The 27,650-nt window shown below is 44.5% G+C and overlaps 1 protein-coding gene across 1 annotated transcript in view; it reads right to left on the minus strand.

Moving 5' to 3' along the window:
• The window catches only part of MAPK1 (mitogen-activated protein kinase 1), an 84,150-nt gene that overhangs the window by 19,698 nt on the left and 36,802 nt on the right, over positions 1-27,650 (minus strand). The window contains exons 2-4 of the mRNA XM_057526257.1: positions 18,376-18,558; positions 16,448-16,637; positions 5,622-5,738 (exon numbers count right to left, since the gene is read on the minus strand). Of these exons, the coding sequence (XP_057382240.1) occupies positions 5,622-5,738; positions 16,448-16,637; positions 18,376-18,558 (490 nt within the window). The remainder of the gene's footprint in view (positions 1-5,621; positions 5,739-16,447; positions 16,638-18,375; positions 18,559-27,650) is intronic.

Genomic DNA, 27,650 nt, shown 5'->3' on the forward strand with positions numbered 1-27,650 from the left:
TCAATAAATTACAGAGATTTAAAGTATCTCCCCAAAATTTCCTAATAGATTGATTGATTGATTGATTCATTTATTTATGGCTGCGTCGGGTGTTTGTTGCTGCACGCAGGCTTTCTCTAGTTGCAGCGAGCGGGGGTTACTCTTTGTTGCCGTGCGTGGGCTTCTCATTGCAGTGGCTTCTCTTGTTGCGGAGCATGGGCTCTAGGCACATGGGCTTCAGTAACTGTGGCATGTGGGTTCTAGAGCGCAGGCTCAGTGGTTGTGGTGCACGGGCTTAGTTGCTCTGTGGCATGTGGGATCTTCCCGGACCAGGGCTCGAAGCCGTGTCCCCTGCATTGGCAGGCGGATTCTTTTTTTTTTTTTTTTTTAATTATTTATTTATTTATTTATTTTTAGCTGTGTTGGGTCTTCGTTTCTGTGCAAGGGCTTTCTCTAGTTGCGGCAAGCGGGGGCCACTCTTCATCGCGGTGCGCGGGCCTCTCACTATCACGGCCTCTCTTGTTGCGGAGCACAGGCTCCAGACGCGCAGGCTCAGTAGCTGTGGCTCACGGGCCCAGCTGCTCCGCGGCATGTGGGATCTTCCCAGACCAGGGCTCGAGCCTGAGTCCCCTGCATTGGCGGGCAGATTCTCAACCACTGCGCCACCAGGGAAGCCCTGGCAGGCGGATTCTTAACCACTGCGCCACCAGGGAAGTCCAACGTGGTAATTATTATTACTATAATTAACAGTAACTATAACCATAATGATGGTGGAGACCTGGAGGACGCCATCTTAACCAAAAGATCAACATGAACTTCACCGATACAGACACAAACCAGGTATGCCTCCTGATATGACAGATGATGCGCTGAGAAGAAAACACTCTTTCTGTGGTATTCATGCCCAAAATGCATGACACAAAACTGAGGCACATGCTACAAGTAGCTGACCCGCACCCTTCAAAAACATCAAGGTTGGGCTTCCCTGGTGGCACAGTGGTTTAGAATCTGCCCACCAATGCAGGGGACACGGGTTCGAGCCCTGGTCTGGGAAGATCCCACATGCCACAGAGCAACTAGGCCCGTGAACCACGACTACTGAGCCTGCACGTCTGGAGCCTGTGCCCCGCAACAAGAGAGGCCGCGACAGCGAGAGGCCCACGCACCGCGATGAAGAGTGGCCCCCGCTTGCCACAACTAGAGAAAGCCCTCACATAGAAACGAAGACCCAACACAGTCAAAAAAAAAAGGCGACTAAAGCAACAATGCAACGTGTGAGCCTTGCACACATATTGAGAAAAGCTATAAAGGTTATTATTGGGACAATATCCAAAATCTGAATATAAACGGGGCATTACTGTTGGATCAGTGTTAATTTTCCCACTTTTGATTACTGTACTACTGTCACGTGAAAGAACACCCTTCTTTCTCACCTACACTGCTGCCGCTCTGGGCTGGACAAGTCTTTGTTGGGGGGCTGGCCCGCGCACCTCAGGGTGCTCGCTACTGCTCTGACCTCTCACTGTTTGATGCCGGCAGCACCTCCCCTACTGGTTGTGAGAACCAAAAATGTCTCTAAACACAACCAAATGTCCTCAGGGAACATTCGAACTACTGTTCTAAGGATACAAACGCTGAAATGCTTAGTGCTAAAGGTGCACATATACAATCCATTCTCAAATGACTCATAAAAACAGGCACACAGAGAGAGAATGAAAAAGCAAATGGGACAAAACATAAAGAGCTAGTGAGTGTGCATCTGAGGTGAAGGGTGGACAGTTCCAGCCAGCAGCTCTGTGAGGCAGCTTCCCTCTGCTTTAATACGACTGTGATTCTGTTTTCCTCTTCACTCATTCTCTCACATGTGTACAGGAGATTTTTCTAGAGGTTACATGACATTACAGGATATTATACGTGAAATGTGACAATAGTGAACCATGCTTCCCTAATGCTCTGTGTTACAGAATCACACATGGGTGTCGGTGTCAGGAAGAGCAATGGATGCCATGGTTTCAGATTTCATGTGGCAATTAGCCTTTCCTCTGCTGGGTTTTGGTGTGGTATCAATGAAGAGCCAAGAGTAGCTGAAAAGACTACTAACTCTCCCTTTCCGAGCTTCGTGCGAAGACTTCACTAACTCTTCACTAACTTCAGCAAAACAACATATCTGACAGACTGAATGCAGAACCAGGTTGAGAATCCAGCAGTGTTCAGATCAAGCCAGACGCTGAAAAGATTTGCAAAGATGAGAATACCACTCTTCTCACTAAAATGTTTTTGTTGTGGAAAATAAACATTTTTTAAATGAGAACTAACTTTTTAACATTTATTTTAATATAAATTAATTTAAGAGTTAATAAATACTTTAAAAAGTTTCAGTTTTGGGGCTCCAAACTGGTGGCTCAGCAGTTAAGAATCTGCCTGCCAATGCAGGGGACATGGATTCGAGCCCTGGTCTGGGAAGATCCCACATGCCATGGAGCAACTAAGCCCATGCGCCAGAACTACTGAGCCTGCGCGCCGCAACTACTGAGCCCACGTGACCTAGAGTCCATTCTCCACAACAAGAGAAGCCCCTGAAATGAGAATCCCGCGCACCACAATAAAGAGTAGCCCCTGATCGCCACTAGAGAAAGCCTGCACACAGCAACAGACCCAACGCAGCCAAAAAAAAAAAAAAAAAAAAAAAAGTTTCAGTTTTAATTTCTATATAGTAAATACTGATAGATAAAACCCACATAAAGAAAACCTGCTTGGGGTCTTGGATAAATTTTTAGACATTCAGACACTGAAGGAGTCTTGAGAACAGAATGTTTGAGAACCCCTGCCTTTTCTTTTCTTGCAATGCTTCTGTGAATTGAAAATTCTATCAAAATGAAATGTTACAAATACACACACACAGAGCGCTCTAGCTGGCCAAAGCTGGGACAATGAGTATAAAAAAAAAAAAGAAGATAATGGACAGCAAACAAACAAAAACCCCCACAGCCACCATGAGTCCATAATCATGTTTTCAAAACAAAGACAGGGGTCAGAGGAAGAGAAAGAGAAAAGGGGGAAACCTCTTCTTCACAGATGAATGCCAGCCCATCGATGTAAAAGGAACAATCAATTTAGAAAATCACGTTTTGCAGTGGAGACAATGGTCCTCAAGGGCACACCCCTGGAGGAGAGGCTGCCAGGAAACAAGAGGAGCCACACAGATGGCTTCCAAGACTCTGTGGGGTTTGTGCCAGAAAAGTGTGACCCAAACCTAAACAGGAGGAGCCAGTCCCAAGAATTCAGAAAGAGACCCGCTGGGCATAACACCACCTCTGCGCTCGGCCAAGTATTCCGTGTCATGGAGAAGCCAGGAAGGCGGAAGGACTGTCCCAGATGGGGCACGTGTGAAACCCGATTAGATCATGGGCTGAAAACCACTCACAAACAGCTGTGAAGAACTTTGGCAGTGGGGGACACACACACACACAACTGGGATGGCACTGAATGAGCGCCGGCCGTCACAGGCGCTCGCAGGGTACCACGGCTGTGGGGAAGCACACCGCCTTTTCGGGAGTATTAGTGAACTCCTAGCATCAGTCGAGGTGTGCAGTGCTGGTTTATGTTGGTGAAGTGTCAAGAGGGTTTGACACAAGGGAAGAGAGAGAAGAGACAGGGGAGAGAGAGGGAGGCAGAAGATGTCAACAGCTCGTGCTGTAAGGGGAATATGGGTGTTCAATGGACTCTCTTCTGTGGGTGTGAAAATGTTCTAAATCAATAAAAAAGAAAATCCTGAATACATTGCTATAAGTAACATTCTCAGGCTAGAGGTGCTATAAATAAAAAAGGATTCAAACTCAGTTTTGACTATAGTTAACTCTGCAAAAACAGAGGTCACCCTCTTGGCTACTTCCCCCTGGAGGGTGGCCAAGAAGTGAAGACAGGGGAGTGGCTCAAGTGGGGACAGATGCTATAAGACCACAAGGCCCCAGGACGCAAAGGACAGCTTTCCTTCCAGCTGGCAGGCTCTGCTGCACACACGGGCGCCTCTGGCGTGAAGCAGCTGTCACATGGCCCGTCTGTCCACAGCAAGAACCTGTTGTGTGGGATTGTCGTACAGAATTATGAGAGAATCAACACAACATTTTCTCCTTTGAAACATCTGTTACACCAAATCCTTCTTTACAATGGAATTTTACTTCCATAGCTAAACTAAACACAGGTATGATATCAAGAATAACTAACTGCTTTAAACAAATTCAGTTTCCTCACAAAAGCAACCTACATCCCAAGCCCTTTCAGTTGTAAAGAATGGAGGAAGAGAATGCAGCCTGTGGGCTAATTACACCTGTTCTTTTCATTCTCATGAAGCCTCTCAGGATGATTTCTGGTTCCTACACCTGAACATGGGGTCCAAAGTCTATTTTTATAGCTTTTTTTCCTTTCTTTTTTTCTTTGGTTGCACTGGGTCTTAGTTGAGGCAGGTGGGCTCCTTAGTTGTGGCTTGCCTGCTCCTTAGTTGAGGCATGAGAACTCTTAGTTGCGGCATGCATGTGGGATCTAGTTCCTGGACCAGGGATCGAACCCAGGCCCCCTGCATTGGGAGTGCGGAGTCTTAACCACTGAGCCACCAGGGAAGTCCCTATTTTTATAGCTTTTCTTCATGTATATTAATGTTACATTATGGAAGATGGAACTGAGATCAAGAATCTGTCTTGGGATATGAGATACAGGATTAGATATTAGATGTCAGGTGCACTTAACTTCTCAAACGTGACACCTTATTCAAATACTATTTGCAAATGATATATTAAAAACACTGGAACTCCAGGACTTCCCTGGTGGTCCAGTGGTTAAGACTCCGTGCTGTCAATGCAGGAGGCATGGGCTCGATCCCTGGTCAGGGAACTAACATCCCACATGCCGTGTGGCATGCCCAAAAGATAAAACAAACAAAAAACAAAACTGAATCCCCAGAGCAGCCCTCACTGTTTGCCACTGTTGCTCATACAATTAACAAGGATGTTGTACTTCACTTCCTCTTGCTTTTATAAATTTTTCAATCATTCCTTATGACCCAGACAAAGACCTTGCTAGTAGTGTGCTTTCGATCCAGATACAGGGACTACCATTTGGAAGCAGGACCGTCATATAATTTTGAAAGAATTATAGCAGCTCCTATTTTGTCCACACCAATGTTTTCTTCCAACTATACTATAATTTTGCTAAAGAGACATTCTTCATTATCAGGTATGTCTGACCTTTACAGAAAAGCTCTGGTCCGCATTCACAGAAACACACACCGTATACAGAGCTCATCTCTGACACAGAGCCAGCCTGCCCCTGGCAGTGGCAGCCGCAGGAGTGAAAGCTGCCCCAGGTAGGACTGCAGGAGAGCTGACCAGGGGGTGGGACACAGACCATTCACTGTACCAGTGACCAGGGAGGCGGGCCCTCCAACTCTGTAACACATCAGTACTACCCCAGTCGAGGGCCCAGAAGTTCAGTGTTGAATGGGAGACAAAGACATACCTTGGTTCTGGCCAGACAGGCCAGGCCTCAACCCAGTTGGAAAGAGACTTACTGAGTGGGAGGCTTACTGCAACTCATGTCCAAAGTTCTTTTGCCTCTTGGTTTTCTTTTTATGCAAACTTGGTCCTTACCTTGGAATTCAACATAATTTCCGGAGCCCTGTACCAACGTGTGGCAACATACTCCGTCAGGAACCCTGTGTGATCATGGTCCGGATCTGCAACACGGGCCAAGCCAAAGTCACAGATCTAAGAGAGAAAAAAACAGGGCACGTTCTTAGAGATCCTAACCAATTTAACATCAAAGCATCATAAACACAAAAAAGACAACAGCAGTAATGATGACAAGTAACTGCTACCATTCCTATGTGGCAGATACTTCTTGGAATTCTACACACTCACTCTTACCTAATCGTCACAATCTGAAAGGCAGCTGCCGTGCATCAGACAGGAACAGGCTGGAGGAGTCTTGAACAGAACACATCTTCAGAGGTATCCTCACCTCTCATTATCTGCTTATCCCACAGCAACCTTGTTTAGGTCACTTGACAAAAACTGTTCTGCTCGGAAAATAAGGTCACCCAAACCAGATCTCTCCTGCTGACGCTCGGGGGTGGTCACTGTGGGATCAGCTCCTCTCCCGCACTCACCCTCTCTCCGCAGACCTGACCTCCTGCTGGTCCTCCACCTGCTCTTCCTACCTCCTTCCCCCTCCACGTAGCCAAACCCACTCCCAAAGCTTTAAAAAATATTTCACATACTGAAGATGAATCTTTTTTAAAAAACAAACACCCAGCTTCTAATTTCCCCTGATTCACAGAGTACTTGCTGGCCTTTCGCCATTCAACGTTTTGGCGCTGCTCCAGCTCCAATGTATAAGGAAAGTAACTATAACATATTTAGTCCCGTACAATTGCAGGATATTTTAATTCCTAGCTCCTGGGGAACTAACCCGAGAAAGAGAGAGAGATGTTAACAAAGACAGGCCAGAGACAGAGATCACTTTGGAGGCTTATTGTTTTAATTCACCTAAGAAGCGATAAGGGTCTGAGCTCAGGCCATAAAAATAGGATAAGGAGGAAGGGACACACCTCAGAGATACTCATGAGACGTAAATGGACATCAACCTCTGCTCAGAGATCCCATAGTTGAAGTTCTCGACAATTCAGAAAGATTCTGAACGCTCCCGTCCACCTCACCAGTGTCTCCCTCTAGCCTTGGACACTGGCATCCCCATGTGGCACCTCTTGACCCCACAGGCCCTGCTGCTTGCTTCGACTGCAGGATTCCAGAGAAGTGATGTATCTGTGTGGCCCAATTTCCATCTTTTGACATACTGTCACTGCATCTTCAAAAGGAGCCAGTGTCACATCTGCTTCCCCAGTCGCTCTTCCACAGGCTACGCTCTAAGCACACCCTAACAAAGCTGCATGGTGAGGCTGTCTGGGCCCTCTCGCAGCTGACAGTCCCCTCTTGGCCTCCATCACCACCCCGCGCCCCCTAGCACCAGCCTCACCTCTCGAGCCGGCCAGCTTGCTGATGCCATCGCACCCTCGACAGTCCAGGGCCTGTCAGAGGATCGGGCTGACGGACGGCCATAAGTTTTACAGGGGGACCGTGGTAAGCTCTAACCTCAGCTTGACTGATCTTGAGGCTTTTGACATACCTGCACCCTATTTGTTTCCTTAGAGCCTATTCTACCAAGTCCTGTGAAACAAACTGCAGGAATACTCAGTTCACTAGCAGTACAATCCCTGCAGGTGTGATTCCAGCTCAGGAAGCAAGAGAGGAGCGATTTCTCCTTACACGCAAAGGTGGGTCCTCTAAGCCATCCAGAAGTCACCATTTGCCACGCAGGACTACCACCAATTCACGTCAATTCCATGTGGCTTCAACTTTCAATACACCCCACAGTTTCTCTTTTTTCAGGGCTAACACCTCATCCTCTGATTCAAGTTCAATCTAAGCTCAGCACTTCGTCTGCCTTCTGCATGTAAATGGACACTTGAAGCCATACTCTGAGTCGTGCACTCAGAGGAGAAATACTGCATCTCAGCAGCAGAGTAAAAGCACCGCAAGCCCCTGACCAGGATCCCAGATCCTTCACCGCCCTCTACTACACTCAGCCCACACAGCGTGGATGGGTCCAGACTTGATCCACAGTTTTTTGTGGGTCAGTGGAACCACAAAACAAATCCCAGATGAAAAAAAAACAGCATATAGGAAATTCCCAGCTCAGTGAGGCCAGGTACCGAGGCTGACGTCTCCACACACCTCTGGGAGCGTGGACAAAGAAACAGAAGCCACACTTTGGGAGGCTTGATGAGATTCTTAAACATCTACAAAGACAGGATAAGTGGTGTGAACAACTTTAAACACAGCTGTGGCAGACTGGACTTTCTAAAGAGGGTCACACCAATATAACCCTTACCCACGCTCCTGTTTCAAGCTCTTTGGCTGAATTTGTATCAAGAGGGCAGGATCTATCTTCCCTTCTCTTGAATCTGGCCAAACCTTTGTAACTGCCTAAACCAACAGAATATAGTGGAAGTGATGCTGTGAGACTTCCGAGGCGAAATCATAAAATGCAACGTGGCTTCTACCTGGCTCTCTCCACTGGGGTCCTTGGAACCCTCTGCCCACATTGTGAGGACACCAGGCCACGTGGGCTACACGTGGCTGTTCCTTGGCATCAACTGCCAGGCCCTGTGGGAGATGACTTGAGCCTCCACCCCCATATCTTCTAGCCGAGACCCAGAGGCTGGAGCAGAGACCAGTCACCGCCCACCACTGCACCCTGACTGAACTCCTCACCTGCAGAAACTATGAGCTCAAACATGATTCTTGTTGTTTAAGGCCACTACATTTTTTTTTTTTAATAACAGATTTTCTTTTTCTAGGGCCATTTTGGGTTCACAGCAAAATTCAGCAGAAACTACAAAGAGTTCCCCATGTACACCTGCCTCCCCTGCCAGGCACAGCCTCCCCCACTATCAACATCCTGCACCAGAGCGAGACGTCTGTTACAGTCGAGGAACCTACACTGACACATCACTATCACCCGAAGTCCATAGTTTACCTTCAGGTTCACTCTTGGTGTTGTACATTCTATGAGTTTTGACAAGTATGTAATGACATGTATCCACCAGTACACTGTCATACAGAAATAGTTTCACCGCCCAAAAAACTCTCTGCGTTCTGCCTTCACTTGGTCTTTTTATCCTCAATTTCTTCTTCTTTGGAAGGCCACTACATTTTGAGGTGATTGTTACAGAGCAAGACACAGCTAACACAGTGGTGCCGGACAGGGTGCTTAAGACGGAGCAGCCCTCTCTGAGGAGGACCCACGTGCAGTGACACTGGAACACTGAAGAGATGCCAGCCATGGGAAGACCTTGGGAAACCAGAGCAACTGACTGGGAGTGTGTGAGGGACAGGGCCTTAGTCTGTCTGGAATTAGGGAGACTCGCTTTACCTGACTGCAATCTGATTCCTCCTCGAAATTCCTGAGTGTTATTTCTAAAACATAAATCACCTTTCTGGCTCAAAAATCTTTTAACCAATCCCCTCTGCCTAGTAAATAAAGCCCAAATTCTTTAAGCAAAGACCCTCCACACACTGTCTGCTCGGGTGTCTCCCACCACCACCTCTGTGCCACATCTGCTCCTACCGACAGTTCCATGCCCTTCCTGACTCCGCGACGCCCTCTCAGTTGAGGACCTGATGCTCACCATTGCCTGACCCTAAATACCAGCATAAAAGTGACCTCTTCTGAGAGGTTTCCCGGGAACCAACACCAATCCCACGAATGGCTCACTTTTCTGAACTCTGCTAATACTTTGTTTGACGTGTATTATATGTAAGCACGTACCCACAATCCATGACAGTTAGCTGGATATATGCCCATCCCCAAAGCTGGAATATAAGCCCTAGAAAAAGGCAATACTCAATTAACTTTTTATCTCTAAGTGGAGTGGGCTTTCAACATCAGGTGAATAAATGCCTTATTTCAAATGTTTATAGGAAGCATAGCAACTCCGGTGGATTAACTGGCAGAGACTCTAGTACTGACCACTTTTCACAGTATCTGAACTACTGATTATCTCTTAAAAGTAAAAACCAGGGTACAGCATTACCATTAATGTAAAATCTTACATTAATACTTAAACAATAATGTTAAAAAAAAATTGCATTGTTCAGAGTGGCAAGATGAAGAAGGAAAAGTTTTGGAATTAGCAGCATTCCTTCCCCACGCAGAACACTGCAGTACAGCTCCTTCTTTAAACAAGAACTAAAGCGGCAGTCGCTCCTCCTGTCTGGAAGCCATCAGAAGGGGTGGGTCCTGTGGCCTGAGGGTCACTGTGGGCTGGGAGGAACTGCAGCAGCCCAGTGGGCTTGAGAGAGGGCTTCAGACCAGGACACGGTCTAGGTCCGAGGTGAACAGGGAGTCCACGTGGGGAGGCGGTGGCAGCCCACCCAGGGGACTGGCATCTGAGCAGAGGGTCCAGGGATTATATTGCACAAATCAATTACGTCACTGGAGGTTGCAAAATGGCGACTTCTCTAATTTTATTATTCCTTGCGCATTTATTAGCTGGCATTTATTTTAAGGAAGAGCCATCATTCATCAATTGGGGCTATTTTCTTACCCTGATGCCCAGATCTCACTGGAAAGACAGGGAAAATGTTTAATCCTTTCCCTATAGTTACCAATTTTCAGAATAGTGAGTTGGTATAAGGAGGATCATGTTTCATTACTTGTATCCTCCACTCCTAGTATAAGGCATAGAACCAGCAGGTTCTCAAAAAAATTTTTTTTTTAATATTTTTGCCTTGTTTTGTGTCCTCAATTGGTTTTTCACTTCAGTTACTTTTTTTTTTAAATTAATTAATTAATTAATTTATTTATTTTTGGCTGTGTTGGGTCTTCATTTCCGTGCGAGGGCTTTCTCTAGTTGTGGCAAGCGGGGGCCACTCTTCATCGCGCTGCGCAGGCCTCTCACCATCGCGGCCTCTCCCGCTGCGGAGCACAGGCTCCAGACACGCAGGCTCAGTAGTTGTGGCTCACGGGCCCAGCCGCTCCGCGGCACGTGGGATCTTCCCAGGCCAGGGCCCGAACCTGCGTCTCCTGCATTAGCAGGCAGGTTCTCAACCACTGCGCCACCAGGGAAGCCCTCAAAATTTTTGATTATAATTTAAAAAATAAAGAGGGTGATGTAGGGTTTAGACCTCTACAAGATTGCACAACTTGGGACTTCCCTGGTGGTCCAGTGGCTAAGACTCCACACTCCCAATGCAGGGGGCCCGGGTTCGATCCCTGGTCCAGGAACTAGATCCCGTATGCTGCAACTAAAGATCCCGCACACGACAAAGATCTCGTGTGCTGCAACTAAGACCCGGCACAGCCAAATAAATAAATATTAAAAAAAAAAAAAAGGATTTCACAACTCCATTCATGGTCATCAATGGAAAGCTCATGTGATTTTTTAAGGTTCCTTTAACACTACAACACTAAAAGCTAATACAGCATTAACCAAAAAACTGCCAAGGCTTCAAAATAAAAAAGCAGTAAAATTCATTACAATTCCATAAGAAGGAAGGTAGACAACCAGGATACAGTACAAGAAATATGACCTATCACTCCTACTTGGCTACTTTTTGGGCCGAGTAAATTCAAATTCTCATAAAACAAAAGCCAGCCCCAAAAACGTTTCATTTTGTATCTTTCAAAGTCCTCCTTCCCATGCACACCCAGAACCACACGTGCTGTGAGCCTAGCAGCCCGAAACTCCTCCTGGGGCTGCTGGGGGCTCAGTATGCAAACGGCGAGGACACGGACTGCTGGAGACCACACTCCCCTGGCAGTTTCACTAAAAATATGCGAGTAGAATCTCGAAATAGGGTCTACAACCCTTGCTTTTCTGCAGCCCTGAGAAATAAAGAGGAAGCCTACAAGGAGAGGGTCCCAGGAGGGCCCTGAGAGGCTGGTGTCTGCTGGGTCTCTGGGCTTCAGGTAACAAGTACAAAGCATGTTTATAGAGCCAAAAACTAAAGGTCTAAGACACTGAGAAGAGTTGATATCCTGAGGGCTCAAGACTAGAAAATACTTAGTAACACAGAAGCTAATGGAAAAAGGAAGAAGTGACATCATTACCTACTTGAAAATTCAAAAAGGACCAAATAACAAGTCAGTAAGGCCACCGATCACAAACTTTCTAGGTACAGGGCTTGTGGGACAGCATCACAGTCACCCCAAGGTCTGAGGATGTGATGGGCATTCGGTGAGTCCAGAGCTCCACCCTCCCACGTGCACCTGCCCTGGCTGTTGGACATGCTCCCACGGCAAATCGGTGACTCGGTGACACACCACACTCATCTCTGGAATGAGAGTCTCTCCTGAATATTCATGCCCATGTGGATGATGCACACCCCACATGGACATTTTTAAACGTGGGTGAATTGTACTGTTGTAAATATCTAAAACATCCTATTGTGTTTCTGAGTGTGTGTTAAATTGGGTTTTGAAAACAATGCCTGGATTGTGCAGACGGCCAACAACACATATATATCAGTGTGGGTGTCCATTTTGGTGAGCAGTGAATAAAATGGCCCGAGGTAAAGACAAGTCCACAAACAGTGAAGAGACAACAGACAAAGTAGTCTAGTTCTGTGCTTCTTCTTAAGGACAAGCATTTTCAAGCCAAAGTAAAAGTCAACTTTTCCCAGAAATATTACATACTTAAAATATTAACAATGGCTCTCCAAAAAAAACAAAAGCAATCTGCCATAAAAGGACTGTGATAAGAAACAGAAAGAAAAAAAAAAGCACTAGGATACACAAAAATATTCACTATAATTTTTCAAGAAAATCACTAAGAGCCGACAAAGTACGGCCATTCCTTGTGTGCCAACCTGGCTCTCATTTGCACAGATCCATGCACAGGAATCTGGCTACACCCCATGTAGGAAGTCATGAATTTAACTCAGAAGGATCCTAAGAGGTGACAGAGTCCAACTGAGTCATATCTGATGCAGGAAGCTGTCCCTCACAACGTCTCACAGGACATCTGCCACCCTGCTTTAAACACCCAACGACAGCGGATAAGATGACCACCTGATGACAGGACCCACTGCCTTTTTAAATAGTTCCAGAAGGCTCTCCATGATCAACACTTCAGTGATCACCAAAGCTGCAGCCACACAGAGCAGGCCTCAGTGTTGGTGCACTTGTCCCTTACTTCTTATTCTTACTATATTTCTGTTGTTCCTTCTGCCTGCGCCCAACACAGCCACTCGCCCACTGCAAGCCTGACATGCTGAGAGGGACAGCACGACAATCCTCCTTCCTGATGCCTCACAGCCTGGCCAGAACCAACTCACCTCTCTCCTTTGTGTGTGTTACAGTAGACAGTACTGCAATCATCTATTGCTTATCAGACTCCTGACCTATCAGTTTTCAGACTGCAGGGACAGACACTCACCACCCTTGCCAGGTATACCTTACACTGCTTCCCACAGGAACGTCTGTGGAAGTGAAGTCCACGAAATGATCACTGCTATACATCTATACGTACTTTTCAAACAAATTTATTTAGATATAATTCATATACTATACAATTCTCCCATTTAAAGTGTGCAGTTCAATGGTTTTTGGTATTATATCACAGGGCTATAAGACCAATACCACTATCCAATTTTAGAACGTTTTTATAACCTCGAAAAGAAACCTCGTGCCCATCAGCAGTCTCTCCCAATGCCTCCCCAATCCCACCAGCCCACAGCAGCTGCTAATCTACCGTCTATCTTTACAGACACGTCTACTCTACAATATATGATCTTTTATGACTGGTTTCTTTCACTCACATACTTAATAATGTTTGCAAGATGCATCCATATTGGGCTTCCCTGGTGGCGCAGTTGTTAAGAATCCGCCTGCCGGGCTTCCCTGGTGGCGCAGTGGTTGAGAATCTGCCTGCTAATGCAGGGGACACGGGTTCGAGCCCTGGTCTGGGAAGATCCCACATGCCACGGAGCAGCTGGGCCCGTGAGCCACAATTGCTGAGCCTGCGCGTCTGGAGCCTGTGCCCCGCGACGGGAGGGGCCGCGATAGAGAAAGGCCCGCGCACCGCGATGAAGAGCGGTCCCCGCACCGCGATGAAGAGTGGCCCCCGCTTGCCGCAACTGGAGAAAGCCCTCGCACGAACCGAAGACCCAACACAGCCAAAAATAAATAAATAAATAAATAAATAAGAAAAAAAAAAAAAGAATCCGCCTGCCAATGTAGGAGACACAGGTTCGAGCCCTGGTCCGGGAAGATCCCACATGCCGTGGAGCAACTAAGCCCGTGCGCCACAACTACTGAACTTGCGCTCTAGAGCCCGCGAGCCACAACGACTGAGCCCATGTGCCACAACTACCGAAGCCTGTGTGCCTAGAGCCCGCGCTCCACAACAAGAGAAGCCACCACAATGAGAAGCCCGCAACAAAGAGTAGCCCCCGCTAGCTGCAACTAGAGAAAGCCCGCATGCAGCAATGAAGACCCAATGCAGCCAAAAATAAAACATAAATAACTCATTAAAATCCATTAAAAAAAAAAGATGCATCCATATTGTAGCACATATCAGTACTTCATTCCTTTTTATTACACTGTATGGATCCACCACATTCTATTTATCCATCGTCATTTGGACATCTGAATTATTTCCGCCTTTGGGCTATTACGCCACTATGAATATTTCTGTATTTGTCTGTGTGCAGATGCATGTTTTCATTCCACTCAGGTATACACCTGGGGCCGAATTCTTGCTGACACTTATCTGATTATATCATCGTCGTGTGTGTGAAGTGGTATCTCATTGTGGTTTTGATTTGCATTTCCCCACTGACTAATGATGTCAAGCATCCTTTCATGTACTTATTGGTTGTTTGTATACCTTCTTTAGATCCTTGGTCTTTTCAGATTCTTTGCCCACTTTTAAATTGTGCCATTTATCTTTTAGTTGTTAAGCTGTAAGAGTTTTTCATATATTCTAGATATAAATCTCTTATCACATATATGATTTATAAATATTTTCTCTCATTCTGTGGGTTGTCTTTTCACTCTCTTGATGATTTACTTTGTAGTGCATGCTTCTCATCTTGATGAAATCCTTTTTTTTTTTTTTTTTTTTGGGCTATGCCACACCATGCCACGCCACGCCACGCCACGCAGCTTGCAGGATCTCAGTTCCCCAACCGGGGATTGAACTCAGGCCACAGCAGTGAAAGCACCGAGTCCTAACCACTAGGCCACCAGGGAACTCCCTGAAATCCATTATAAAAAAAAAATGTTGTTGCTTGTGTTTTTGGTGTCACGTCTAAGAAGTCTGCCTAACACAAGTTTGCAAGAATTTAATCCCGTGTTTTTAAAGTGCATTCTAGTTTCAGCCTTTAAACTTAGATCTCTACTCCATTTTGAGTTAATTTTTGTACATAGTACAAGGCAGGGAGGGGCCCAAACTCATTTTTTTTTGCATGTGGCTATCCAATTGTCCCAGCACCATTTGGTGAAAAGACTATTCTTTCCCCAGTCAATGATCCTGGCACTCTTATCAAAAATCAGTTGATCATAAACATATGGGTTGGGGCTTCCCTGGTGGCGCAGTGGTTAAGAATCCGCCTTCCAATGCAGGGGACACGAGTTTGAGCCCTGGTCCGGGAAGATCCCACATGCGGCGAAGCAACTAAGCCTGTGTGCTACAACTACTGAGCCTGTGCTCTAGAGCCCGCAAGCCACAACTACTGAGCCCGCAAGCCACAACTACTGAGCCCGCATGCCACAACTACTGAAGCTCGTGCACCTAGACCCTGTGCTCTGCAACAAGACAAGCCACTGCAGTGAGAAGCCCGCGCACTGCAATGAAGAGTAGTCCTCACTTGCCACAACTACAGAAAGCCCGTGAGCAGCAACAAAGATCAAACGCAGCCGAAAATAAGTGAATGAATGAATGAATGAATGAAAAAACAAAAACAAAAACATATGGGTTTATTTATTGACTCAATTCTACTCCAGTGAGCTATATGCCTACTCTTATGCCAGTATCACAATGTCTTGATTACTATAGCTTTGTAATAAGTTTTGAAATCAGGAAGTGTGAGTCCTCTAACTTTGCTCTTTCATAAGATTGTTTTGGCTATTCTGGGTCTCTTGAATTTCTATATGCATTTGAGGATCAGCCTGCCCATTTCTGCAAAAAAAGCCACCTGGGACTCTGATATGGACTGCATTAAACCTGTAGATCAAACTGGGAAGTACTGCCATCTTAACAATATTAAGCCTTCCAATCCATGAACATGGGATGTCACTTCATTCATCCAGGTCTTCTTAAATTCACATGCATTTTTACTAGACTGAATCCACATTCCCTTCATCATACTGGAGACAGCTGTAGCCCTCCTTCCTTATTTAGCTCTGCCACGTATTAAAATAGAAATATATATAAATGCTGTCCATTTTTAAGAGAACTCTAAGGACTATAAAGGATCTAGGGTTTTCCTATTTATTGGGAATGCATTATTTAGGAATCGAAATCATTAAGGTCAACTTTTCTGCTGTTTTCTGAGTGTTTACTGTATAAAATTTATCAAAGAAAAAGGTGACCAACGAAATAGATCTTTTAATGGACACATAATCCTATTTACATATATAAGTAAAAAAGTACATGTGTATGTAAGAGCATAGAAAAAACTCTGGATGAAAATACACCAATTTGTTATAGTGGTTACCTCTGGAGAAGGAGGAGCAATGGGATGCAGAAGAAAAAGAGAACTAGCACTCTTTACTTGCATTTTTTTTTGCCATAAATGTTTTCACGTATTTCTGGTATAATTCTAAATCTGAATAACAATAAATATAAATATGCCCCAGTAACATGAGTTTTTCAACAGATATCACCCTAAGAGTAAATAACCAAGCTGACCTTGAGATCACAGGTGGTGTTGAGCAGCAGGTTGGAAGGTTTGAGGTCACGGTGCAGCACGTTAGCTGAATGGATATATTTTAACCCTCTGAGGATCTGGTAAAGAAAATAGCAGATATGGTCGTTGCTGAGGTGTTGCGTCTTCAAGAGCTTGTAGAGATCTGTTTCCATGAGGTCCTGTACTATATATCTGTTTGGAAAGGTTAAGGTAACACACCAAAATAGCTGGTCACACTTAGCAAAGCACTGAAAACAAAATGAACCCAAAGGGTCCATTGTTACATCATGAGGCTCAGGAGGGAAATGAGAACCTGATGAAAACTTGGTACACTTCAACAGAAGGAAGCGGAAAGTCGTGAACTCCTTCTTAGGTCCTGTGAGACAGCAGGCACCACTCCTGCCTGATGTGCACAGTGATGCGCTAACAGAGACCTGACGCGGGTCGTGTGGACGAGTCCTGGTCTCCAAGCTGTCCACCATCAACAGACACCCTCTGGGGTTGTTGGGAAGGGCTGGGGGAGGGTGGGGGCCAGCACCAAGCACTCCCTCCTCTCTGGCCTAGCAACGACTCAAAACGTCACTGTTCTTTTACCTCCCTTCTTGTCCCCCTCCTTCTGCACAAAAATCAACCATAAAACTTTTGGAAACACAGGCCTAGAACACATTTCCTACTAAACTCAACCCTCAGTCTATTTGCTTCACTCTTCAATTAAGGTTAAGAGTATAAATAAGTAAGTAAGACTGTTGGAAGTTGTGCTAGGAAGGGGCCTGTCCTGGTTGAGCTCCTCTTGTTTTCCTGCCTATCCGTGTATCTCAGCATCTAGAATTTTAGTTATGGCTAACTTCAATCCCACAGAAAATAAATTTAAAAAGCCGCTAGGTTTTAACTTCACCACGGTATTATTTCATTAGTGTTTTTGCATTTCTTTTATTCATTTCTGTGTAAATATTACACATCTACAGATTCATGCTAGATGAGACATGGTACAGGATTTGAAGGAAACATGACTGGAAAACTTGTCATCTGACAGAGATGTGATTTTCAAGGCAAAAGGTAAAGCAGGACAACAGGTGGCAGGAGGAGGCAGTTCACTTAAAATATCACCAGAACTTAGTGACAGAGCTGTCTAAAAATGGAAAGGCTAAAAAAATTAATAATAATAAAAGTAAAAATAAATAAAATAAAAATGGAAAGGCTGCCTGGAGACAGTGAGCTGCCTCTCCCTGGAGGGGCAGAATGCAAAGTGGGCAAACTGGTGGGAACACTGCTGCGGCCAGAACCGGAACCTTCTCCCATCAGGTCCTCCTCAGCACACTTCACACTTCTACCTTTCAAACATAGTCTTTAGCCAGGCAGCCTCCTTTACCCAAGCCTTTACCTGCTTAGTCCAGATTTCTAAATGTTGGTCATAGTTAATCACACAACTTCAGAGCTGAGCCAGCCTTGAAGATCATGAGGGCGAGCACGCCAGTTTTAAAAACGAGAAAACTGGACCCAGATGTGAAATGGTGCTAAGATCAGGACAGTCTGGACCTGACCAGGTGCCGTACAGGGCACCCTCTTCCACAGTCGATTGCTCTTTCCTTTTCACCATCATAACAAACCATACCTTGAGTGGCAAACACATGACTGGAAAAGGTGTTCTCCAAAATTTTCCACAACTACACTTAAAGGAAATCTTTACTGAAACTGACAGAAAATATTGGATTTGCCAAAAAGATACTAAAATCAGTTACTGACAAATGAAAAAATGAATCAGAGAAAAAAATGTAAATGATTCAAGTATTACAGTAAATGACAAGCAAAGTACAGTTTCCCCCTAAATGTGTTTTATTACTTTTCCTCCACCCTTGTAAGTGCAGGACACGTCCAGTTACATTACTCAACCAGGTGACGGAGCAGTGGAGCAGCTGCCTGAAAAGGATACACATCTTTCATCTGCTCGATGGTTGGTGCTCGAATAATATCATTGATTCCAATGATGTTCTCATGTCTGAAGCGCAGTAAGATTTTTATCTCCCTCAGGGTTCTCTGGCAGTAGGTCTGGTGCTCAAAAGGGCTGATTTTCTTGATAGCTACTCGAACTTTGTTGACATTATCATAAGCAGAGCTAAAAAAATAAATAAAAAAGGAGGGGAGGAGGGGAGACGGCATTAAAAACAGTTCTCAGAACAAGGCGGTAAAGTATTAAATGATTAGTACTCTAGGCAAATACTTGTTTCATACACACGAAGGAAGCATGTGTATAATCCACAAAGAGGCCTTAAGCTAGGGAGGATGCGGCTGGCAAAACGCAGCACACACAGAATCTCAAAACTAACAGAGGGCCTGGCCCTGGGAACTGTACAGATGCCCATTTTCATAAATCCAGGAACAAGGGTGTATGACACACACGTCATTTTCCCACTGTTTTTAACAGCAACTGCATTCTGGTGAGAGCAATCATTTCTGCCTCCAAAACAACTTCCTACTGTTGTATCAGATTCCACTGACTCAGCAGAAACGTTCAAATGACCATCAACCACATCTTCAACCCGAACAAAAATGGACCCAAGAGAGCAATAAGGATATACTGCATAGCACAGGGAATTATAGCCATTATCTTGTAGTAACTTCTAATGGAGCATAATCTGTAAAATTACTAAATCACTATGCCATACATCTGAAACTAATATTGTAAGTCAACTATACTTCAATTAAAAGGTGGGACAGAAGGATGCATTGATTGCTTGCAACAACTCTGTCTTACGTGCAAAATGACATGACTATTTCTTCCTCCTCCCCCACCCCCCCAAGAAATTTAACCAAGATGTTTGGGTAGTCTTATAACAAAACCTAAAAAGTATTGTTCAAAAAATACCTTCACAGCCATAACATAGGGCCCAGTTCTTTCCAAGTTGTCCTGAAGGTCTGACTTAATAGAATTCCAAGCAGAAGCAATAATAATTTTATCTTCAATTTTATGATGAATTTGAATCTTGAATATTACTACTATCTTTATGAACAATATTCTATTGAATCTTTTCTGTAAGAGCTTTTTATATTAACAAGTATCAACATCTGGTCCATTGACCGAAGCAATGAAAGAACACGGACGGGCAGTAAGACATTACTTCTGGTTTCCTCTGGGTAAGTGCTAGAAACAGGAAACAGTAAAATAAGTTTATTCTCAAGTTTGTGCTTCTATAATGGTATCTATCAGTCTACTTATACTGAGAATTACTGTTGCATTTGTCTGACTCTACCACAAAACTATGCTGTAGGAGGGACCTTGTCTCACTCAGCTTCAGTTTTCTCACACCATTTATACATTGCACTCGGGTACCCCAACACTTTGAAATGACGTCTATTTCCTTAAATAAAAGAATAACTACTCGGGCTTCCCTGGTGGCGCAGTGGTTGAGAATCTGCCTGCCAATGCAGGGGACACGGGTTCGAGCCCTGGTCTGGGAAGATCCCACATGCCGCGGAGCAACTGGGCCCGTGAGCCAAAATTACTGAGCCTGCGCGTCTGGAGCTTGTGCTCGGCAATAAGAGAGGCCTCGACAGTGAGAGGCCCGCGCACCATGAAGATGAGTGGCCCCCGCTCGCCGCAACTAGAGAAAGCCCTCGCACAGAAACGAAGACCCAACACAGCCAAAAATAAATATAAATAAATAAATAAATAAAAATTAAAAAAAAAATGTAAAGGGTTTAAAAAAAAAAAAAAAAAAGAATAACTACTCAAATCTTATTTTGCTTTGGTTTGCTGCAAGAAGGCCTAAACCACTGATTTTTAGGTAGACAGGCAAAAGGGATATGTCGTTCAAGCAAGTTTATTCAACACTGGGAGTAAATACTATTAGAAATCAAAACTTTTTTGGTAATTCAGATTTTAGAGCCTGAGTTCAACAAAAGAGAACACAGGTTAAAATATTGGTTTAAACTCAACATTATAATATCCAGGGCTTCCCTGGTGGCTCAGTGGTTAAGAATCCGCCTCCCAATGCAGGGGAAACAGGTTCGAGCCCTGGTCCGGGAAGATTCCATGTGCGGCGGAGCAACTAAGCCCGTGCGCCACAACTACTGAGCCTGCGCTCTAGAGCCCATGAGCCACAGCTATTAAGCCCCCATGCCATAACTCCTGAAGCCCGCATGCCTAGAGCCCGTGCTCCGCAACAAGAGAAGCCACTGCAATGAGAAGCCTGCGCACTGCAACGGAAGAGTAGCCCCCGCTTGCCGCAACTACAGAAGGCCCGCACGCAGCAATGAAGACCCAACGCAGTCAAACATAAATAAATAAATTCTTAAAAATTAAAAATAAATAAATAAATATCCAGTTTTACTGAAGCATGGTAGTCAAACAAACATGGGCATAAACTTGCCTTTGAGAATAAGACTGCTTGGGGAGAGGGGCTTATGGTCAGTGTGCCCCTCCAACTGTATCGACTGACACTCAGTGACGAAATTGGAACTGGGTATGTTATTTAAAACAGAGAGAGGGCGTCCCTGGTGGTGCAGTGGTTAAGAACCCGCCTGCCAATGCAGGGGACACAGGTTTGAGCCCTGGTCCAGGAAGATCTCACATGCCGCGGAGCAACTAAGCCCGTGCACCACAACTACTGAGCCTGCGCTCTAGAGCCCACAAGTCACAACTACTGAGCCCGCGTGCCACAACTACTGAAGCCCGCGCACCTAGAGCCCGTGCTCCACAACAAGTGAAGCCACTGCAATGAGAAGCCCGCGCACCACAACGAAGAGTAGCCCCCGCTCACTGCAACTAGAGAAAGCCTGCGCACAGCAACAAAGACCCAATGCAACCAAAAATAAATAATAAATAAATTTAAAGTAACTAAATAAATAAAACAGAGGGGCGCAGACAAACACACACACACACCCTAAGTAAAGGAGGAAACTTTTTATCCAGCCATTTGGTTATACTAACAGGATACAAAGATTATACTATTACTGTGCCCTTGAGGAGCTCAAGCTATTGAGAGCACCCAGTCATCTTACATAAATGCAGCTTCAAGTCCCAGATGAATTCTATCCTGAGATACATAAATGGTGGGGAATGGGAGATCAAGCCCAGAGGTGAGCACACTCAATTCTTAAAACCGTAGATTCCTACTATTCAGCAATAAAAGGAAACAAACTGTTGATATATACAACACAGATGAATCTCAAAATAATTATGCTGAGTGAAGCCAGACCAAAAGAAAAGTACCTCTACTTATATAAAATGCAAACTAGTCTATGAGGACAGAAAGCACATCAGAAGGGTTTACCTGGGGCTGCTGGGAGGGAGGGATTACACACATGGAAATGGAAGCTAGATAACTTTTGGAGGCGATGAATGTTCATTATCTAATTGTTTTGATAGCTTAATGGGTGTATAATACGTCAAAACTTAAACTGTACACTGGTATATTGTTCATCAAGCAATTCTTCAGAGAGCAATTAAAAAAAGGAGCCAGGGCTCTCCAAATGCATGGTGAATTCCAGGGCCAGGGTGGGTGGGAACAGAGATTCCAGAACTGTATTTGACCAGTTAATGTGGAAGTAGAAGCCCACAAAATTCTGGAGTAGATTATTTAACAGATGCTTTGTGATCACTTAGGGAAGAAAAGGGAACCAGCATGAGTCAATTATGAACAAGTCATGCTAAACTAACCTCATTTCCTGTTTTGACAGGGTTACCACAACAACAGGAGGGTGATGCCAGAGCTGTGGCGGATTCAAGCCACACTTGTCAAGCACTTCCCACTTCTAAGACTTCATGTTAGGACTGGGGGCAAAACCAAACAGTGATCCTGCTCTTAAAAAGCTGGCAATTTAGTGAGGGAAGGAGACAGGAACAGACAGCATGCACTGCCTTTATCACAGTAAAGCACTTCTGAAACCCAAGGAGAAGATTAAGATCTTCTACCCAGAAGATTAATCTGGGTAGATTAAGTCCAAATAAGGGCAACAAAGAGGACTAAAAGAAGATGAGGCCTGTAGAAACCATACCCTGAAAGATGAGCGGCTTTCGAAAGAGGATCAAGGGCACAGAGAAGGTGAGAGGCAACATGTGGAGAGGAAAACAATCAGGCCATCTACGGGGACAGCTGGCCCTCACCCAACCAGGCACCTCCTCACCCAGTGGTGATTATGGGGTCCGGGGAATGTGCCATCAGGAGCCCCAGAATCCCAAGGCAGCGAGCAGAATGCTCCTCCAGGGTGTGTACCACAAGGGGTGGCCAAGGGGAGCTATCTGCAGGGTATACACGGTGCGTGGACTGTTGGGCTGGGGGTCCACAAGCTCCAGCTCATGGGGGTTGGGGGGGCACAGCACTGGCTGGGAAGAAAAGAGGGCTATGCTGGAGGCCTGCTCTTCTCGAACTGCTGACACCCAACTCTAAAAAGCCCAAGATTTTTCAATTTGAACCTGATCTTCCAGGTCTTTAAGAAAGTTTATCTGTCTTGGGGCGGGGGGGTTGGGGTGGGGGAGAATACATTTCCTGTTTCTTAGTTTGATTTATATGGTATGTGATGCTCCATTTGTATTCCTGACCCAGGCCTTGCAAACAAAACATGAGGGGCAGGCCTGGGTTTGGGAGTGACAAAATGAAGATGGGGGTAGGGGAAGACAATGACAGTCTTGTACTTCCTGATTTAAAGATCTGAGGAGGCTTGCAGGTGATTCGGATGGCTCTGCGCTTCTAGCAGCATTAAAGAGAGAGAACAAGGTTAGAAGTAAGATATGGGAATTTTTAACAGAAGCCACAGAGGGCTGCACTACTGAGGAGAGATACGTGGAGAAAACAGGTCTGAGGACAGAACTCAGGAGCAGACAGAGGAGGAGGAACCAGCTAGAGAGTGAGGGAGCACCTATAAGCACCAGGAGAGAGTGGTGTTTCAGAAGCCAAGGATATAAAGAGTTCCAAACAGGAATGCTTGACAACAACTGGAAAGCATTCAGTGAATCTGCAATCAGCTGATGTGTGGTACCCTGGGTGGCAGTAAATGAAGGGGAGTGGGGACAGGAGTGGAAGCAGCACAGGTGACTACTTTTAAAGAAGGCGAGGAGGAGGAGAATGACTGGCAAATCCAAGGGAACAACCAAAAGGCACAGGCTGTTATGAAAGCAGTGGGTGGGTCGAAGGCTGGCGGACCAGGTGGGGTGAAGAGAAGACTCCCAAAAACTAGGCAGGTGTGAGAAGGCAGCACACACTTCAGGCAAAGCAGAGGTGCATGCAAAGCTACAGAGGCCTGCAGGAACCTGCGGCAAGAGAGTGGGACCCAAGGGGACACGGATGGGGTTGAAGCCGGAGGCTTAAGCAGGAACCAGGCCATGTTTAAATATCTACAATTTTACCCTGGGGAGCCACCAAAGGATGTTAGGCAGGGATTTTAAGCATGGCGGTATTTTTATGAAGTTCTCTCAGGTAGTAGTTTATTGAAGGAATGGAATGGGGAGGGCAGTGCACCAGGCAGGAGCCGTCTTAGCCAACTTGGAACGATGGTGGAGCCACAGCTTTGGAGAAAGTGGCCATAGGCAACTCAAGAAGTAGTGCCTACTTCACAAACCTCATGTTTCCTAGCTTGGTCCTGTTCAAATGCTCTCCATTCAATTAGACTATATATTCCTCAATGGCAGAACTATACATTCTAAATCATTTATGTCTTCTTTCTAGCAGCTATAACCAAATTCACAGGGGAGAAACAAACAGTGGAGGAGAAGAGACAAATCTTCCTAACAGAAGAACTTGGAGTAATATGTGTAGATCCTCTCCCCTCCAGGAGGTGGAACTCAATCTCTCCCAGCCCGCACACCTTGTGGGCAGGCTGAACTTAGAGACTTGCTTCAAAAGAACAGAATGTGAAAAGGGAAGGACAGTAACTTTACAGTGGAGAAGCCTGGCAGATAGCACCTCCACCAGGCGATCAGTTACCACGACCAGTGACGTCACGTGGACATTGTGACTTCCTGATAGGATGAGGCGAGAAAGGCAGCTCATCTCTGTGATATTCTTTCCCCAAACCTGTAACCCCAGGCTAATAGTGAGAAGAACATCAGACAAACCCAAGTTGAGAGATATTCTACAAAATACTTGACGAGTACTCTTTAAGTCATGAAAAGAAAAGTGAGAAAACAGTCACAGAGAAACAAGCAGACATAACAACTAAATGCATGTAGTATCCTGGATTGGATCGTGGAACAGAAAAAGAAAATCAGTGGAAAAGCAAATTCCAAATAAAGTCTGAAATTTCTTTATACCAATGCTGGTTTCTCAGTTTTGATAAGCGCATACAGTAATGTAAGATGTTAACATCAAGGAAAACAGAAACTGGGTGGGGGCTTATGGGAACCCTCTGCACTATCTTGGCAACTTTTCTGTAAACCTAAAATTATTCCAACATAAAAGTTTATCTGAAGAAGGTCTTCCACTAAATTATACCTCCAAAATTGATGACATAATTACAATTAACATGTAGAAAATATGGGCTTACTTTAACAAGTAGAAGGAAACATAAACATTTCATAATATCTACTTTAACCCCCCATAAAAATAAAAATGAATGCCCAATGGAACAAAAATATTCCTAAAAAGGTAACTGAAAACTTTACCTAATTGAACTTTAAGTTATGCTCCTCCTCAATCATTTGAAAAACATTTACTAAATACCCAATATAGGCTAAATCTCACTGCAGATTGAAATAAATAGAACATCATCCCAACTGCCTTTCTCCCTTTGAGCATCCTTAAGAATAGGGATAACATTTGAAGGTATTTACTGCAAAACTACCTAAAAGAAGAAAACCTGTATTGCCAAACATAAGGATTAATACATTATGGAATATTAATATAACAGGTCACTGTGCAGCCATTAAACTAAGTATGAAGATCGTATTAACTAAAGGTGAGATTCAAAATAAACCATCAGACTGCAGCTTAAAAATATTTATCTAGAAGAGGCAATATACAGAACAAGCTAGGATGATGGGATCATGAGTGATTTAAAACATAATTTAAATTGTATTTTGTCTTACTATTTCTGTCCACTCTGCTGGGAGAAAAAAATAACCAGTGAGGGGTAGGTAATATAAGATAAGGCAGCTTGAAGGAAATAACTTGAGTTTTCAAATGAGTCCCTAAAGTTCTACATACCTTCACAGGCTTTTGCTTCTAACCGTGATTAAAGAACAGGGACTGATCTAACTCTCTTATCTTAACTTAAAAAACCAGACAGTATTTATGAAATAAGTTTTCTGACACCCAGCAACAGGCAACACAGGCCAGCAAGCTGAGTCCTGTGACTGCCCCAGCTTACTGCCTGGAGTTTCCAGGTTTCAATGCAGAGAAGGGAAACCCAAATGGAGCCTGGGAGTCTCCCTGAGTTGAGACAGAATTCGAGATCTGGAGAGTCCAACTCAGAATTTCTACGGCTGAGTACAGGAGAGGAGAACTTCAGAGAAGGTTGGGGAGATCCGCAGAGGGTTCCCTCTGAGTGTCCAGCTGATAATGAACAGAGCTTGTGCATGATCAAATTCCAAGGCTGGGGAAGGAGCCACCAGAGAGGAGCAGATGGACTAATCCATGTGGAACAAGGCTGGGAACAGTTCCTGTTCTACCACTTTTCCAGTAAAGACCTCCTCACACCAGGACAAAAAACTGAGTCCTCAGAAAGGTTGTTGACTCAGTACTGGGGCTAAATTAGCCTTTGACTAAAGGCTATTCCGGACTAAATGCTTAAAAGAGAGCTAAAATGCTTAAAAGAGAGCTTTCAAGTGATCAAAGTGTTCCAAGTAACTTAACTGCATCCCAGAAAAAAAAGTCCCAAAGTATTTAAAGAAATACCAAAAAAACCCCTAGCACTCAATGTAAAATCCAGTGCCTTGCATCCAATCAACATCCAAAACATCCCCCCAAAAAATAAAAAATAAAAAATCCCCAGGAACTATATTCAATATCTTGCAATAACCTGTAATGGAAAAGAATCTGAAAAATATATAAATATTGAATATACTGAATCACTTTGCTGTACATCTGCAATACTGTAAATCAGTAAAAACAACAGCCACAAAACAAAAAAGCAGGAAAATACAATCTATAATGAAGAGAAAAGCCAATAAAAAAACATACCTAGGAAGTAGAGAGGATAGAATTAGTAGACAATCGTGTACTGGTATAAATATACTCCATATGTTCATGAACATAGAGCACGATATAAAGAGAGAAGTGGAAGGTATAAGAAAGACTCAAAATGAACTTCTAGAGATGAAAAAAATACAATGGTTGAAATTAGTAAGAGATTATACACCTAAGAAAAACCTGGTGACCTAGAAGACACAGCAGTAGAATCTAGCCAAAATGTAATGCAATGGGGGCATCGGGGGAAACAGCACCAGCGAGCTGTGGGAGAAGGTCAAGGAGCTTAACATACATTTAATTGGAGTCTAACAACTTCACATGTACAAAATCTGAGGGAAAGTAAATATTTCTAGAAAAGTGTTAAATGTCAAGGAAAAAAGAAACATACAAGTGCTCTCTCTACACTGGTTTCCAGCTTAGCAACAGGCACCACTTAGTAGCTGAGATTGTCATTACAACAGAGAGTGAAAACTTATGCTGATGCCCAAGTATTAGCTGAGAGAAGCTGCAGTCAGATACCTATGGTATTAAGCTCTGAGATTATAAAAGAATTATTTTCGGATTCCCACTTGGACGTACAGAAATAATTTGATATATTATGTACTCCGAGAAACAGAGGAGCCATTTCAAATCTACTATGTTTGCCAGCTGGAATGACAGCAGTCTTGCATGTGAAGGAAAAAAAGGGCTGCTCCAAACTGCTCCATGAAAGCTGTACCCTTTATTCTCTAAAAAAACATTATTCCAAAATTTCAGGATTTCTAGTTATTTGGCTATTAGAGTTTAGGAAAGAACCTTTATTCTTAAGACTTTATTCATCTGAATAGCTTTACTTTTGTGGTACAGTTCCTTTCACTGTTAGAAGTTCTTTGATCGTGTCTCATAAAATTGACCTTCCCCCGTCATCCTGAACTTTCCTGCTTTTTTTCTAGGTATATCTGGGTCTGTCCATGGCCCTGACGGCAGGGCGCTCAGCATGGTCACTACTCTCCAGTGCTGGTGGTGCCCACACCAGCTCCACTTCCAATTTGGCTACTGCATTCTCACACACACTCCAAGGCTGTGGGGTGTGAGGAGCCGGCTT

Source organism: Balaenoptera acutorostrata, chromosome 13, assembly GCF_949987535.1.
Source record: "Balaenoptera acutorostrata chromosome 13, mBalAcu1.1, whole genome shotgun sequence".
NCBI classification, from domain to species: Eukaryota; Metazoa; Chordata; class Mammalia; order Artiodactyla; family Balaenopteridae; genus Balaenoptera; species Balaenoptera acutorostrata.